This window comes from Patagioenas fasciata, chromosome 3, assembly GCF_037038585.1.
Source record: "Patagioenas fasciata isolate bPatFas1 chromosome 3, bPatFas1.hap1, whole genome shotgun sequence".
Classification (NCBI taxonomy): Eukaryota; Metazoa; Chordata; class Aves; order Columbiformes; family Columbidae; genus Patagioenas; species Patagioenas fasciata.
In genome coordinates, this window is record NC_092522.1 from 93,749,775 (window position 1) to 93,767,812 (window position 18,038).

At 38.6% G+C, this 18,038-nt stretch overlaps 1 protein-coding gene across 2 annotated transcripts in view; it reads right to left on the minus strand.

Annotated features, from left to right (window-relative positions):
• The window catches only part of KCNQ5 (potassium voltage-gated channel subfamily Q member 5), a 286,898-nt gene that overhangs the window by 74,399 nt on the left and 194,461 nt on the right, over positions 1-18,038 (minus strand). For both annotated transcript variants that reach the window (XM_065834714.2, XM_071806871.1), the window contains exon 2: positions 12,854-12,944. In XM_065834714.2, coding sequence (XP_065690786.2) covers positions 12,854-12,944 — 91 coding nt within the window. The remainder of the gene's footprint in view (positions 1-12,853; positions 12,945-18,038) is intronic.

Here is an 18,038-nt window from a genome sequence, read left to right on the forward strand (position 1 = left end):
TACAGCATAAGCTTTAATAACACAAAAAAACATTGAACAAAGTGGAGATGGGGTTTCACACTTATTTTTGCACAGTCTGAAATAGTGATGTTTCAAAATGACCCTTATATCCTGGTCATTCCAACTTGCTCAAAGTACAACTGATTTTGATGGAACACATACCACCATGTATAAAGTCTAAAGGAAAAGGATTTTGCTAGAAAATGTGAATGCATTGAAACAGAAACTCTTTGTAGTAGTACACATACAGTTTTGGTGTGTTTTGGATTGGTCCAGGTTGGAAGCAGAGAGAAACAAAGAAACCAACACCACTATGAAAAATGCAGTGTTTTAGTAATCAGTACACTCAGTCACAATGTAAAGTTAAATCTCTGTCAGGGTTAATGCAGGCCAGGGAATGACATTATTCTTTCCTACGGCAGCTGCACAGTCATGAGGTTCTTAGTTTTCCACGGACAAAAATTGGGAGGATGTATCCCAAACAAAATCAGGATATATTTTTTTTAATTTCATTAGGAATGGCTTATTACAAAATTAAACATAAATCTAGGCTTTTAAATAACTTGATTTTAGTTCCATAGCAATTGCAACAGAAAATCAGAACATAATTGGAAAGGCATGTGATGGAAAAATCATTAGACATCATATGATTTGTAGCCTTGCTGTAAAAACGATGCATTCCAAGTATCTCTGTCCTATGTATAATATGCTGGAACCTCATTAATTTTGGATTACTTATGAGATATGAATAACATTTACATCAGAACAGGAAAATCCTGCACTGTTGATAAATCTGGCCTCCTTCAAAATTCAGCAAGGCTGTATTTGAACTGATGAGCAAGCTTAGACTCACTAGAAACCTAACCCTTCACATCCTAGGTAGAGCAGGGATGAGTGGGCCTATGCCATTTCTTCCTTTTCCCCTATCTTGTCATCCTTTTGCAATCACAGCGGCATCTGGCCCTGCACCACAGTTACCACAATCAGTAACTTTTCAGACTATTTAAGCTGACAGTAACTGATATGGTAGATGCACTGGTGGTTCGGACAGTGGAAATTCTTTCTTCCCTCTCAAAGCACAGTTCATACAGACTGACGAACTCTTCATTCTGAAATGTTTCTGCATACACAGCTCCAGTTGTTACAGGGAACTATGCAAATGCAAGAGAAGCAAGGCGTTCTGGTGCTGGAGCAACAAGGGTCACACAAGTGGCAGGAAAGGAAAATAAGATGTCATCCGGAGCAAGGTTTCTATTAACAAAAAGCCCTGAAGGACTCTAAGGGAGAGGGTTGATAATTACTTAAATCAAGCATACTTTGTACAATACAGCTATGATAAGCACTTTTTATTTCGTTTTTCCTATCTAATTAGGATACAAGTGATGATTTGTTGAAATTGTCTCCATTAATATGCTTCTCAGGTAGTGTTTAATGGTAAGGATTTCCCTAATATTATAACAGCAAAAAAAATTGTTTCATCACAGTTTTCTTGTTCACTTAACTTAACAGCCTATTAACACTGTACATTATTTGCTGCTGCTGTAATCAAGTGCCTTCATTGTAGACCACCATTTCTGGGAATTAGAGCCATTGTCAAGACGAGAAAATGACCAAGTTGAGCACTCTGTGCTGGTCTTCTAGAATGCTCTTGGCTATTTACAATGTATAAATGAGCTGAGGTTTGGATATAAGAAATCTGCCCACAAGGAAATGGCTCTGCTATTACTTTAATTATATTTCTTGTATGGAAATTGTGTTGTTAAGTATTCTAAAGTCTAGTGAAGTAGGACAACAGAGCTGCAGACTGACGTAAGGAGCTGCCTGCCTTGAGCTCATAGGAGAAGTGGGTCTACAAGTGATACTGTCTGATTAGAACAAATCAAATTAATCCCCTGAAATAAGGTTTAATAAGGCCAAAAGTGTTTCCCTACCAAAGACAACACCTATGCAGTGTAGCTGCACTGCAGAGGCTCACGTGGTGTAAATCAGCACAACCTCACTGCACTAACATAACAGCAGGAAGAGGAGGAGCAATGACACAGCTTGGGAAGTGTCCCCTCTTCCCTAAAAACTCATCAACAGGAAAGTCCACTGATTCCAAATCAGTTGGAAAAGAGGGAGAATAAACATGCTCTCATCCTTCAATTTCTGGGTGACTGGTTTAAGAATGTCACCAACTACTAAAATCTCTTTATCATGACACATAATGAATAGTTGATACTATTCAAATAGAAATGCTTTATTATTGTCAAAGAGGATGAGATTGTTTTCTCATTCAGTTAAAGAAAGAACATAACACCTCATCTTCTGCATCCCTTTCTCAAGCAAAAAAACCCCTCCACTGATTCAAAGTACCGAGCACCAGAGTTGGATTCTACACATTAAACAGATGCCATTGGGATGCAAGAGGAACTGCAACACTAGTCTGTCTCAGAGAAACCCCGGGAATATTTGAGCTTCAAACAGTTGTGATGCAAAGCTGGTGTAGGACTAGGGACACTTCTGTTACACCGGCTGGTTTCCAGATTAAAATCAACAGATATGAATATGTGCGTGCATTATTGTTCAAAATAATAGTATAATTTGAATACACATTTTTATTATTCCAGATTCAGCATTAGAAAGGGAGATCTTAGATCTAAACAGATAACAAGTATATCTACACACATATATGCAATTAAGGAACTAATGTTTTAATTCTTTCTAACCGCAGTTTAACAGAGGGAGAGGCAGCTATAAATCTGAAAACATAACCCAGAATAGACCCTATTAGTGCCATATAAATCACAACCAGAGACTTCAGTTCAACTCCCAGTGCAAGGCACAATAAGCACGAAATGGAATTTATGCACCTTTTTATCATTTATTAGTTTTATAATGAATGTGATACTTCTACTACACTTGCTTTTCCAAATTATGATTAAGAATTCTCATGCTGATTCTATGTTAATAGAGGATTATTGAGAAATCTTTTCTGTGCCTTTTAATCTAACACACAGCTACGAGTCTATTGATATAATATTAAAACCCAGTGCTATGCTTAGTTTTCATTAGTCACATGTCAGTTCAAGGAGGACAGGGAACTGCTGGAGAGGGTCCAGCGTAGGGCAACAAAGATGATTAAGGGAGTGGAGCACCTCCCTTATGAAGAAAGGCTGAGGGAGCTGGGGCTCTTCAGTTTGGAGAAGAGGAGACTGAGGGGTGACCTTATTCATGTTTATAAATATATAAAGGGTGAGTGCCACGAGGATGGAGCCAGGCTCTTCTCAGTGGCAAACAATGATAGGACAAGGGGCAATGGGATCAAGCTGGAACACAAGAGGTTCCACTTAAATTTGAGAAAGAACTTCTTCTCAGTGAGGGTACCAGAGCACTGGAACAGGCTGCCCAGGGAGGTTGTGGAGTCTCCTTCCCTGGAGACATTCAAAGCCCGCCTGGACACATTCCTGTGCGACCTCACCTAGGCGTTCCTGCTCCAGCAGGGGGATTGGACTAGATGATCTTTTGAGGTCCCTTCCAATCCCAAACATACTGTGATACTGTGATATAGGATTTCTGCTATCTAACTCCCTTTACCTTTTTATGTTCATTACTTGAAATGGCACACATCAGTTGTGCTTCTTTATTCACTTAAAACAGAAAAAAGCCAAGTAAAACCAGTTTCGAATCAGATTGTAAAAGCAGGCACCAAAATTAGGTAACTGCCATTTAATTACATTTCTTGTAATTTCTTATAGAGTAAATACAAGTATTTACTGTATGTTCCTAGCACTGAAACTGGGCTTACCTTCCTCAGCACTCACAAATGGAGCACAGACACCCTTCTGCCTCTCCAGAGCAGCAGACCCACTTCACGCCACCATTACCATGTCAGTGCACGTGTGGGCAAACACATTCCAAAACTCCTTTTGCCTTTTAGCCTTTGGTGGATGCCGTTCTTTGACGAACAACCTGGTGATCACTGAAAACCCTTTCTCAAATTGGGAAAATGGCAAACGCTGACTTCACCACCCCACACGTCTCTCCTGGTCTTCTCCAGATACAGCATCATCCTTAAATAAGGTGTTTTCCAGCCATTTTCACCCACTGCTTTGTGCCAGATCATTTGTTTATATGTCAGGTACAACTACACTTCTCAGAGAATTCCTGAAAGGAGATGACAGCCATACAACTCACACTACAGAATAATCTTCTGCTTTCCAAACAACATCGTATTCTACTTTGTGCTTGTTCACATTTTCATTCTCAGTAGTGAGGTATCAGGGGTAAATGGTCTCGTTCTAGTTTTAAAATTATCTGCATATTGAAAACAATGAAGCTCGGTACAGCTGTACCCAGCCCTTGAATTTCCTTTGTGATTTCTTCATGCATTTTTTTCCTCTGTAGTCACGTTTCTGATGCCATACGTCACAGGCAGACGTTCAAGCACATGTCTCTGTAGCAACACAGCTCCCAAATCTTCCTTTTGAAATGTTTGTGAAGAATTCGCTATCTTTTGCCATGTCCAAAAGGAACGCGGAATGGCTGCCAGAGCCTGAATCCTTTTATACTCTGGCATCCGTGTTAATTTTGCATTGATGCAAGGTTTTTAGGCTAATTGTTACGGCTGAACACATGTATGTGAAGCAACTGATAACATTTGACATCCTGTATGGCAGAGTGGGACGGGATGGCTATACGTTTACTTTGTGGTCTTAGCATGTTTGGAGTTGTTAAATCCTAGAGACTTTGCAAATGATATTTGCTGTGACCTTTTTTAAAAAAAGTGATTACTTCTTGCAGTTTCCCAGTTTGCAAAGTTCATTAACAGAGTTTGCCTAGGAGTACCTCAGGACATGATTTTACCACTGGGAGACCTTTGGGTACCTGGGATGATATACACTTAAACACTTCCAGTACCAAATGTATTCAGAAAGCAATTTTAAGGAAGTGTTTTCTCACAGTTGGTAACTTAGCAAAATCGACTTGGAAGGCACTTTACCCAATCTACCAAAATCCTGCTTATACAGGATTTTTCAAGTTATTGATTTCTGTCATCTCACCAAATATTTCTGTTACTTGAACAAGTCTTTGGTTACAATATTTTTATTCAGTTCCTTAAGTTCAGTGAAAAAGTTAACTTGGTCCCCTCTTTTCAGTCCAATAACTAGACTATGAGAGCCAATATATCAACTCTTGTGTTTACAAATGATGTCATTTGATAAGTGTTTCGCAGCTTTTCCTATTACCTTTTGTTTTAAGGCTTATGGAATTTTGGTCTCCTGAAAAAAGGAAAGAACAAACTCCTTCCACATCCTCTCAAAAACATACATATATCTTTGTGAGACATTCATTTCCTGCTAGCATATCATCATATGGTGCAATCAACCAATTCTTGTCTGGTTCACATTTGATACCAAAGTTGTTATCCTGTCCATGACACAACAACTAGGCACCCTGTGGAAGCCTATAAGTTTAAAATGGCCAGTACTTGTTTAGCTAATTCATCATTTTAGCTCGCCCACAGTTCACAGTCCTCAGGACTGGACGTAGTTCCAGTGTGTGTCTGTGTATTTATCACCACCTACACCTTAAACCCTCTTTGGATTTTGGTATTATAGGTATGGCTGCTCTGGACCCTTCCAGATATTTTTGATATTTGCCTGTATTTTGGTACTTATTTACTTGACTTTGCAGTTTTTCAACCGTATCTTGTGAACAGATTTCTTCTCTCACTTAAAGAAAGTTCACATTTTGAGTGTAGTGAGCTATGTCTCTGCATGGTTTGTCACATCTGTGCAAAGCAACAGAGTGGATTACAGTTTCTGTACACCACTGAGATGATGGGTGTTCCCCAGGTTTCCAAACAGCTTTCACATCACTTATGTTCTGCCTTTCTCAGCATTCTTTTCCTTTCGACATTTAGTGCTTCGTAGACATTTTCCTCACATATTATTTATAACCATGTCATTTGGCTTTCCTCTGGAGACATATTCTGCACTTCCATTTGGCAAATCAATATTTCCCTAACAAGGGTCAGGTCGGAATTTCTGATAGAGAGTTTGATATCTATCCATTTTTACTGTTGCAATCTAAATCGTTTGTTGCCTGTTTTAAGGAGGTAGCCCTTGCTCTCCATATAACAAATTTGGATCCTTATCAAACTCTGGCGTGAAGCCAAGAAAATTCAATACTTCAGAGTCCAGCATAAACTATTTCAAATCTACATCTATGGAAAAAGTTACACTTATGACTTGGAAGTGGTTTCCCATGCTACTTTGTTATTGCTTAAACTGATAAAAGAAGAAGGAAGACACGTCATGGAAGAGCAGTTGTTGTGCAAGGAGTGTTGTTCATTTATGCTTCAAGGAGGTCAAGGACAGCTGGTTCGGTCCTTCAGTTCAATGTGCTGATTAGCCTACAAGGAGACACACTTTTCCCTCCTCAAAGAGTTATATCCCTACTAATCTGAATCCTGACACGCCATCACTAATATTTAATCCTCCCCATTTTCTACCCTTAATCTCAAAATCCTCCTAGAGATTCTGTGTTCTCCTAGAGAAAGCTGTCCCTTGAATGGCTGGCTAAAAGGCTTTTTTTCTGAATAATATGGATAATCCTCTTGCTTTTAAGAGTATGTTCTCCACCTCTGAATGCTAGTCCTCTCTGTGTTGGGAAGCAAAGGGAACCAGAAACTGATTGTTCACAGTACTAGTATCTTCTCTCCTGACTTTCTGCATATAGCCATATAATGTTATGGACAAGATAAGCTAAGTGACAGTTCTATAACAAGAATATGAAAGAGTGTAACGTACTTATCAACACTGGTTTTCTTACTACAGGTTAATCATTTTAATATTAAAATTGTACCAGGTAATGAGTTCTGTTACACTTAACAGTGTTTGTGGGTTTGCTGTTTCCATCCATCTTTCTTCATTGCACAGTACCACCCATTTCTCTACACATGTCCTGTTCATTCAGAGAGAATGGGAAATATTTTCATGGGCAGTATTTCATCCAGTCACCACTGACTTGTGGCAACCCCAGTGATCTTAACACTGCACAGTAAATGGAGATTTCTGCTGGCAGGTAACTGGTTGGTAGTTCTGCCTGCCTGGGAAATGCGACTCCGAAACTCTCACTTGCTTTCTACTGCATTTGCTGTTCAATGCTGTAGCGCTTGCGGTAACCATCCATAGTTATCCCGCCTTCTTTAAGTGATGCAGTTATGAGATTTTTCTTTGCCCTGGTTGTAGATTACACATAATAATACTCTCTAAGTCATCTTTAGTCATCAAACCTATTTAAGCTTTCCCAGTAGAACTATAATATATTGCATTTTTAATTAAAAGAGAGAAATGATTCCATTCAACGTGTGATTTTTCATTCTTCTCTTCACAAAGGCTATTTCTACTTAATACAGAAAAACAAAATAAAAGAAAGGACAAAACTCTACTGACAACGTAATCAAGCCCAGAAACAAATCAATAATAGGCTTATGCCAGTATCAAGAAGTCTTTATTCTCTGATGTGTTTGAAGTGTATTTTATCATTCTTAGCACTGTTGACAATAGATTCGTCATAGATACCTTTACAGTTTAATGTGTGGTACCATGTTCCTTTGTTATGAAATATTTTTTATTGTTACTTCCATCTCTCTCCATAGCTACAGTCTGTGCTTATTTGCTTCAGAGCTTTGTTGGTTGGTCGGAAGTACCAACACTACCTTCTGACAGAATCATTATGGCTTTGGGGACATCTACTTACATGTTTTCAAATAACTTCACTTTTTCATTTACATTTTTGTCCTGTCAGACTTCCTTGTTATAACTGTTAGCTTCAGAAAAGTGCAACCAGCACTTACATTTCCAATGAGAAGTTTGCTCTTTTTGCACACAAAGATTCTCAAGCAGTTGTAATGAGATCTGGTCTAAATTTTTATAACAACAGTCAGATCTGATTTGATGAAATCAGTATACATAATAGGAGAGTATCACTTCAATCAGCAATTGAATTATTTGTTCTGATAAGGTAAGAATATTTTCTTTCAAAGCCAACAGGCAGTTTGTTGTGACATGGTTGAATTTTTTATGCTCATGTTATTACCTTGTTATAATATTAGTGTATATGAATCTGAACAAGACTGAAAACATGAAGGCTTTGACCTTATCAACATTTCCCTTTCTTATTCTGTCTTTGGTAACATCAGTGTCGTCTGCCTAACAGACAATTTTTTAGAGATGTCTGTGTAGAAATTTTGAAATTTCAAAGCTATGCTTTGATTTGGGATTAAAAATAACATTGAAAATTATTATTTCCCGAGAAATACTGATTCTGAGTTTTGATAAGCTCTGGTAAACTTAAAACTCACTGATTTTTTAGCTCATGGATGAGTTCATGTGTTTCTCTCGGGAGAAGACTTAACAAAACCACAATAACATGTGGTCTATACCTTACCTTCTTTGTTAGAAATGTATCTATAATTGAAATCTCTCAAGATGATTCAGGTTTTCCTTTTATGCATGGCCATCCGTCTGGTCCTTTGCTCAGGTCTGGGTCTTTTAGCCAAGCATCACAAGAGGATTCAAATTCTGGGACAATAAATCTAAACTGAAGAATGTTACTTTTTTTGAATTGAGCACTATCCATCTCCCTCTTTAAAATCCACTCAGCTCAGCTTTAAAATTTTGTAGCAGATTTGTATGATTACATTGCTGCAGATGAATTCACTCTTCTAGCACATGAACATATGTCTGCATGCTATCGGGCAGCTTTACTGTTTTTTTATCTATGTTCATCCTCCTTGTATGCTTCTTTTATGGGAAAATGTTAAGAGAAGGAAGAAATGTTAGCAAGATCTTAACTGCTAGAAGAACTAGGCTCTCCTGTTGGATTCACATAAGTGACCACAGTACCTGTAGAAGCCAACCTCATCTACTGCACATTGTCTGCTTTTATGTCTTTGGGAGCTATTTCTGCCTGAAGAATGTGTTCCTAGAGTACATTTTCATAGGCCCTTATCCTACAGAACTGGGTACAGCCTTCTACCCCAGCTTTTTTCAGAGAAACACACAAAACAGATTTGACAAAAACAGTCCTGCAGAAATTCACATAAGTGTTTCAATCTCTCTATCTCAATTAAAAATGAAAATAATGAAAAAAGTTGAGTCTTTTGTCACTTTAAATAAAAACGGCATTTATTTCCTACAGCCTCAATTTTACTTTTAAGCCCAAGGTTCTAAAATGCTCAAATACACAATATTTTATGCCAGGTCAAATGAAAGATTTAATCTGATCCAACACTTTGTTGGGACTTTTTGATTTGCCAGATCTTTGTGGGTCAACTCAAATAATTTTATTTATTTTCTTGAATTGATAGCAAACAACCAGAAGTAACACAGTTCTTCACACAGCTTTAGTTGAAAATTATCTTAAAATATAGAGAGTATGGTCATGAGAGTGCGTGACCTCCAGTTCCAGAAATATTCCTTCTTGGCTGTTTTCCCCAAGAGATTTGATTTTGCCTTTCCAGTCTAAGTTTTACTTCCCTTGTGCTTATTATTTGATAAAATGCCAGCAAACGTACTTGGAGGAGATCAGCAATACACAAAAGGTTATTTTTTTTTTGCTCTGTTAGCTGGATTCTTAAGTGTCTTGTGGCTTTTTCGATGTTGAAGCAGACTTTATTCTGCTGTCTGTCTGGGATGTATCACTGCTACAAGTTGAGTGCCAGAAGTTGTGTGCACAGACGAGGCTAAAGCATACTTACCATTGAAGATATAAGGAGTTTTATCTGATGCTCTCCCCCTGGTTAGGCTTATTATTTCTAGACAAAAATCTAAGCAAATTAATTACTGATGTAACAACCCAACACTGCTGTGTGTAACATGCACTTAACTTATCTGCAGGACTTTCATTTGAAGCACCAGATTCAAATACTAAACACATCTCCCCTTGACAAGGCCATGATAAGCAGGCGATGCCCGGAACACAGTAGTGCCTGTGCGGCCGCCAGGACCGAAGCCCCAGCTGGGTTCAGCACAGGGCAGCGGGGCAGGTTTGCGTCGGCTCAGATCTTTCTGCAGTCCAGACAAGTCCATTAACCTCTGCTGACGCTCAGAAGCTCTCAGCTAATACTGCTTTCCTAAACAATGATTTACTCTGAGCTATCACACCTCGTCGTATTTTTCTGAGACAGATTTTAGGATGCAGTGATTAGGAGATATGTTTTCTCCTCCCGTGTAAGGCGAGGTCAGGGGAGATAAATGGAACTGACTGATTGCAGAGCAATAATCTTCTCAGCTCCTCTGGCCTTTCTGAGAAAGAGGGAAAGGTTTTCTCACCCCATCTTCACTTCTCTATTTAACCTCCTTTTGTAACAGCAAATAACTGCAATATGTCAAAAGCCACAGGTGCCAGTGAAGGCAGCAGCTCGAGTATTAAGTTGAAGGAACATTACATTAGCTTTTTAGCCAATTAACATGGCTGTAGGGGGGACATGTGCAATAAATCTTCAAAGCAAACAGTTCACAGAAACCCAGCAGGCAACTGTAAGGATTGCTGTATTTGTACTGTACTTCATTAGAAAATAAACATATATCTTCCATCTCAAGCACGAAACAAAAGAGTATTAAAACACATCTGATAGTTAATACAACTGTCTCTACTAAATGACACATTTGTGAGCATTGTGTGAATCACTGCTAGGAAAAGGTTGTGAAAACTCTAATGACTGCAGTTATGTGTTGGTACTGCCAAAACAACTGCTCTTGAGCTAATGTAGAAATTTATTTCTCTCTTGGTTTGCAGTTGAAAAAGCCTGCTTTGATAACTTTGCTAATATCAGCCAATAATTTGGTGTGCAGAGAAGGAGCAAATCATGCATCAGCAAACTGGAATAAACCGGTCAGCTTTAGCATGCTTCTGGAACTTCATACTTTGCTGTGTTTATATTTTTCTCCATTAGAGACCCACAGCAGGAGCCGTAAAATTCGTCATCACTAGGTTTATTCCTGCCAAGGGTTTGCTGAACACACCAGACTATTGCACAGAAATGTTGGACCAGGCTAATATTGATGCTTCGGGGATTAACTATCCACCCTCTTCCTCGTTGAGGGCATTTCTGTGTTCAGAGGATGCTACAGGATTTACAGTCAGAACCATCCCTGGAAACATTCAAGGCCAGGCTGGACAGGGCTCTGAGCAACCTGATCTAGTTGAAGGTGTCCCTGCAAGGGGGGTGGACTAGATGACCTTTGAAGTCCATAGCAACGCAAACTATTCTGTGAGTCTATGAACTGTTAAGATGAACAAAGTCCATCTTTGAAGCCACAGCAGCAGAAAGCACCACTATGTCCTGCTGTAGACCTCGAGCAGTGCCTCTCCACTGACGGATGCCTCTACGAGGCCGCACGTCCATGTGGTGCAGGGAATGAACCCAGAACTTTGCAGAGCTCCTTCACATTCCAGTTCCTGGGAGGGCCGTGGTGAAGCACAGGGAATGTGTTGATCAATCATACTGACACAATCAACAAATATGTGGCTCATGGGAAATGCATATTTTATATCAGAACAAATGGTATTTCTACAATTTACATAAACAGACTACTTGTCATGAAAGTACCTGCTATTAGAAATAGGATATTTTCAGACTAATTAAATTTTCCTATTTTCTATATCAGAAAATCTTAGCAATTAGTGTAGTAATTGAAATAATATAACTAGTTGCAGAACATTTAAACAAGCTTCAGTTTGCAAAGTGTTGTTCACATATGTAAAGAATGGGACCAGATATGAGTACAGGATTAAATCTGATCACTTTTCACTATTTTAACATCACCTGGCCTTTTCTCCAGAAAAAGGGCTAATATGAGTAGGATGCAAACCACCACATATAAGACAGGCCTCCTTAATTAGCCCTGCTAAGAAACCATCAGATGGAGCATAGCACCACACATCTGCACCTCGCCAGCTCTGGACATTTAGTTTAAGTATCTTGATGCAATAGCACATTGTGCTGTAGAGACATAGCATGGATGGTAATTATGTTTATTGGCCTGCTCATGCCATAATTAATTAGGGAGCTGTTCTGAAGACCAGGGCTTTTGGATATATACAAGCGATGACAATTAAAATGTTGGCATTTGTCAGCAGTTACTTCACCCCAGGCACTACCTAACAAGCCACAGTCTGCTGTATACATGGAACTGAAATAACCATGGTAACTCTGGGTATATAGTGACATTTTAATGATCACTACTGCCTATCCTCAGGCCATCACTTGCAGAACTAAATGGGCCATCAAGAAACAGATGAGTAAAGTGGCGTCCATACAATGCATGAAAAATGGCAAGCACTTTTAGGGATTAAAGCCATTTATATCTCTCTCAAAGAGAAAAAGGAGAGAGAAATATAATGCAAAAGCATGTGTTATGAAAAAATAATGAAACTACCACTTCCTACTGCAGCAACTGCCACTAAAATGTCAGCATCTACCAATAGTTAGCACAAATTGGTATCTAAGATACTAAAATTATTTCCTATTTTAAGTATAAGTGCCTCTTACTACATACTGACTTTATAAAAGGCAGTGGCAGCATCAAAGGTCTTTCATGCTCAGTCTCTGCCAAACTGCAGTACAAAAACTATCAGTTATAAACTACAGCAATTCTCAAGCAAAGAAGTGATGTGATACAGTACTTCTTAACGCTGTCATACAATCTGACCTGTTTTATTATTTTTTCATCATTCAGGTGAAAAGTCTGGTTTCTTTAAGCATTCAGGAATAATACTATTTTCTCCACGGTGAGGGAGAGCATTTGAGTGTATATAAAAGTATCTGTAAATCTGTCTTGTAGTTAGAAGTTTCACTTACCAAAATGAAGAGACAACCAGAGGCAAGTTTTGTGTGTTCAGGAATAGTAGAAAACACGGACAAAATCAAGCAACCAAACACAAGGAGAAAACTGAAAAAGAAAGAATATTAATAATCGTTAATATTTTTCAAAACTACAAACCAGTATCTATATTGATCCTGCCTCATCAATATTAACAGAAGATTATCAATCAACAGTCTTCATTAATAGAAGGGAATTCAATCACTACTTGTGTCCATTAAAAACACTGGAGTAGCCTGTTACTAAATCCACATGCTTTTGAGCAGCACTGGTAGAATTAATGGAAACAAACACAAGAAACAAGATTTTCTTGGACAAATGACCCAATATACACAGACACTACTTTTGGTATCACAATCCTGTACCTTTATGCAGTCCAGATACTCTTAGTGGCTTTAAAGAATGATAACCAATGGGACAATCCTCTCTCCAGTCTGAAAAATAATTTATCTACCAACTGACTACAAATATCTGCGATATAAGCTTATCGAAGAGCTAAATACAGATTGCACCTAAGTGCCCATCTGCAAAAACTTCCCTCTGAGCAACACACTTGATGTACAAACTACCAGAAGCTGAGCAGCAGTTGAGTTTTGGCATCACTGCCCTAAACGAGCAGGTTCCATTCCGAGAAAAAAACTTAATATCATACAATCCACTGAGGAAGTCAAAACAAAAGAGCGAATTAAGAAAGTCTTACATGAGTCGTGCAATTACAATCAGGAAAACGACGGCAATTTTGAGCTTGCATGAGTTTTCATGTTTCAACATACTGATGAATACACACAAGCAAAGCAAAGCCACATGCTGCTAAATCCCTTTGTGAGGAAGATGCAAACAACCAGTATCACTGCAGAAATTCTTGCATATCCCATGTCTGATCCGTTCAGCATACAGCACAGGTGCTGTTTGCAGACATGAACCTGCAGAGCTGGTATCGTTCTGAGGCGTCTACTATGGATGATAAGGAATAACCTTTATTATCGTACTGCATCACCAGTAATATCACTATGCTTGTGAAACCACCTATGAATTGGATCAGACTTCATTTCACCCACAATACCACAAACTGACTAATCAGCACCCAGGAATCACACTGTATGAGTGCAAGGCGGTACATGTTCTATATTTTAAATTCTTGCACTGGATTTTGCAAGTAGCAACAATTAATTCGACCAGTGTTTCCTAATTTCCTTCTTAAGACATTTGCCAGTCATGCTGGGCAATGAGTCAACCGCAAAGGGTAGACCTTTGGCTTTTATCTGAATTGCTGGGACTCTTGTTAACAGATGCTCTAACCCAACATGAATAGGTACCGTAAATAATGCAGATATATATCTGCAAGAAAGTACAAATGGGTCCTTCCTGATACAAGAGGGACTCAGATCTCTCCAAGGGATGAAGGAAAAAACATAAAAATTACAGATCTATGTAACGGATGCACAGGCTCTTCAATATGATGTTTCCATTAAATAACACAATAATTCTGAAAACACAGAAAGCATTTTTTTAAGTAAAATACTGGAGGGGGTGTGTGGAGGTGTTTCTGGTGGCCAAGCTGAACATCCCTCAGCAGTCTGCTCTTGTGGCAATGAAACCCAACCACACACTGAGGTGTACTAACACAAACATACACAGCAAGTTGACAGAAGTGATTATTTCCCACTGTTTGGCATCTGAATGACCACATCTAGAGTGCTGTGCCCACTCTGGGCCTTCTCAGCATGAGAGACAAAGGGACAGACTGAAGGGAGCCCTGTGGAGGGCCACCAAGGTGGTCAGAGGCTGCAGCTCATGACACATAAGAGGGGCTGAGCAGAGCTGGGTTTGCCAGCCTGGATAAAGAGAGACTGAGACCTCTGACTGATGTCCTCAGCTATCTAATTCTGGTTATAAAGAAGGTAGAGAGGAAATAATTTGCAGGACAGAAAAATATGATTACGTATACAGAAAAAAAGTCACAATGAAGGTGATCCAGCACCAGAACAAGTTGCCGAGCGAGGGTGTGACATCTGCCCATGGAGATGTTCAGAACTTGGCTGGAAAGGGCCCCGGTCTGACTTTGAAGTGAGCTTCACTTTGAGCAGGAAGTTGGACTAGATGACCTGAAGAGGCCTTTTCCAACCTAAATTCTTCTATTATTCTAACTACTGAATACAAACTTCAGTATATTATTGCATCTGCTCCCACTTGTGCCTCAGGAGCTAAAATTGCTTTTTCCCTTATAACATAAAGAGTTTCTATAGTGCTGTAATATAGTAGTGCTGTAATATATCCAGTACATTAGACAAAAATGTAAGTCAATTTCTTCAGAATTTCTATTAGAAAATCTGATGTGCAATGCAATAAGACATTGGAGGCACATTTTGTAGCATATCATTTAACTGCTGGGGTGAACTTCTGTTCTTAAAATAAAATCTGGTAGGAGCCTGCATATAAACTCTACCAAGAACTGTAAATAAAACCCAGGAGGGCAAAGGGTGTCTCTGGCACATACCATTGGCAAACCAGACTAAAGAAGGAAAAAGACCAGCATATATATACTTAAAGGTTTCATAACAAACTCAATCAAGCGACAAAAATCCACCTTGTGAAAAATTTTGGTCCTCTTCTCCGCACTTTTTGAAAAAAAGGAAAAGCTCCCACAACATTGCTGGTAATTTCAGCTGCTACAGTCTTCAGATACAGCTCCCCTATAATTACATCCTACTGGCACAGGCATAAATGTCGTTTCTCCTTGTTAAAGCTTGTATAGAGGGCAAGATAAAATTAAGAGGTGACTAAGAATTTATAGTAAAAGGATATATTTTCCTTTTGTTGAATTTCTTTAGTCCTGAATCAGTTAAAAATGACATTCTCTTTGATCCTTTGTAATAGAAATTACTCTTGTTTAGATGTATTCCAGTAATACCAACTAAACTGGAGGTCCAGTTGTAGAGTCTTGTCCAAACACACAATACAAGTTTTCACTTGCAAGAGATCTCTTGTAGCACAATTATAGAAAATAGACGCAGCAGGAAAAAAGAAAGCTTGTTGTTCACAGCTGGAGACCACAGCACAGAAAAGGTAAGGGACTTGCCTAAGGCTACACAGAAAGTCATTATATGTGGAATAAACCTGAACGTTTTAAGTCCCAGCCCAATCCTGCAGTCATAGAACTATTCCATAGTCACCCACCACTTGCGTTACCACAGTTCCTCAGGCCTCTGATTTAGAAGATCACTGTGGGCAGTGTTAATTCACGATAGATGGGAAAAGTGAGTCAGGAGAGGGAACCGGCAGAGTTAAACAGTGTATTAATCAAAATAATGGTAAATATTCTGGAAAGTCAGGTGCAGTTTTGATTAGCACCTAGAAGACACAGTTCTGCAGATTATCCATGAAATCCAGAAACAATCCCCACAGCCATGCAGAAGAACAGTCTTGGAAAGATATTTTTCCAAACCTCTGTAACCTTTTATTCTCAGTTTTTCCAGAAGCTCTACAAGGAACAGAGCACTGTTATTAGTTATTACTAAAGAACAAAAGAGAAATGTTTGCATTTATCCACCCACACATTCAAATCTTGCCCCTCTACCCCTCATCCCTCCCTCCAAGACTGAACACTTTTTTTGCTGCCATTCAGCATATTATGTCTAAAATGAAACTGTAAGCAATTTGGGGGAGGGGAGAAACCCAGTCCTATTAGCCTCGCAAAACTAAAAGCACACTTTTAGCAACAGAAATAAAAGGATTAAGTGTTCTGGAATATTTTTGGTAGTTTATTTACCACTGATGTGCCTTCCTTCAATGTAAAACAATAGTTTGGATTCATTTTCTATCTTTTTTATAATATAATCTGCTTACTAGAGCCATTCAATGAAAGCATCTCTCCTTTTCCCCAGTAAGAACTGAAGGCACAGAGGATACAGCAACACATTCCACCTGTCTGGATGCTAAACAAGAGCCTGTACAGCAAAAAAAAAATAAAATCCCTAAGGTTCAAACGCCACAGTGGTCAAAGTGTATCAGAAGTTGTTCTTTTCTATCATGAACTATTTCTCCAGTGACAGACGAAGTGTGTAGGTTTGTATTAAGCCCCAGACAGTCATAACCCTCATTAGAGGAAGAAGTATTTTCAAATGCCAGCATGTGAACTGTGTGCTATGACACATGCTATACAACAGGATGCTGCTGCAGGTAGAGGGTAGCATAAAGCAAAACACAGACCAATTATATTTGGTCTCTAGTGGTTTAATCTGGATCATATATTTGTTCAGGCTGAAAAAAACAGATGGTCTTTCCTCATGCATTCAGTATCAGACAGTAAAACATACGCCCTAGGCAGTAACTTCCCATAAAATTATTCAAGCACTGCCATAGTCTTGTATTTTATCAAAAGCAGCAACTTCTATTTTGTTTCACCAGTAATCAGTTTTGATGCAGATCCTTTCATCTTATTCCCTTGCTTCTGAAAGCATACACTAATTGGAGAAAAGCCAATTTATGAAAGACAGTATAGCTCAGAAGCTTTGATATTTATTCAATCTGCCTCTCATAAACTTTTCTTACTGGTTAATTAGGAACTACCAATTCTCCATTTATTTAATTTTCAACAGAATTTTACTACAGTTTAAGATTTAAAGGCTGTTCATATAGAAGAGGATATTCAGCTTAAAGCAATTGTTAAAACATTACTCAGGGAATATTATAAGCATAAAAATACACCCAAGGAAGATCTTTAAAAGCTATTTTGCTACATTATTTACTGCTAGAACTAAAATAATCAAAAGTTAAACATCTGCAAGCAGCTTTATACCTCGTCTGTAAACAATAAAAGTATATCAGTGTTAAAGTGACATAATTAAGCGATTAGACCACCAGAGTTCTATTCCAGTTTTATTTGAGGTCTGATTTCATCCCCATAAATACAAGGACATTCAGGATTATGACCAAAACTGTTTGCAAACCATTGGCAGTGACATTATCCTGGATTTTGTATAGAAGGCAGAAAATGTTTGTAAGCTTTTGCTAACCCTAACTATGACCAAAAAGCAGCTCTTACTTTTCCCACTGGTACAAAGTCAGAACCAATGCAGTTGCTTGCAAACTTATGGGAAGTTGTTTGCATTCATGAGGTCTGAGTCTACAAAGATGCTCTTTGAGCCCCTCCATAAGTAATTC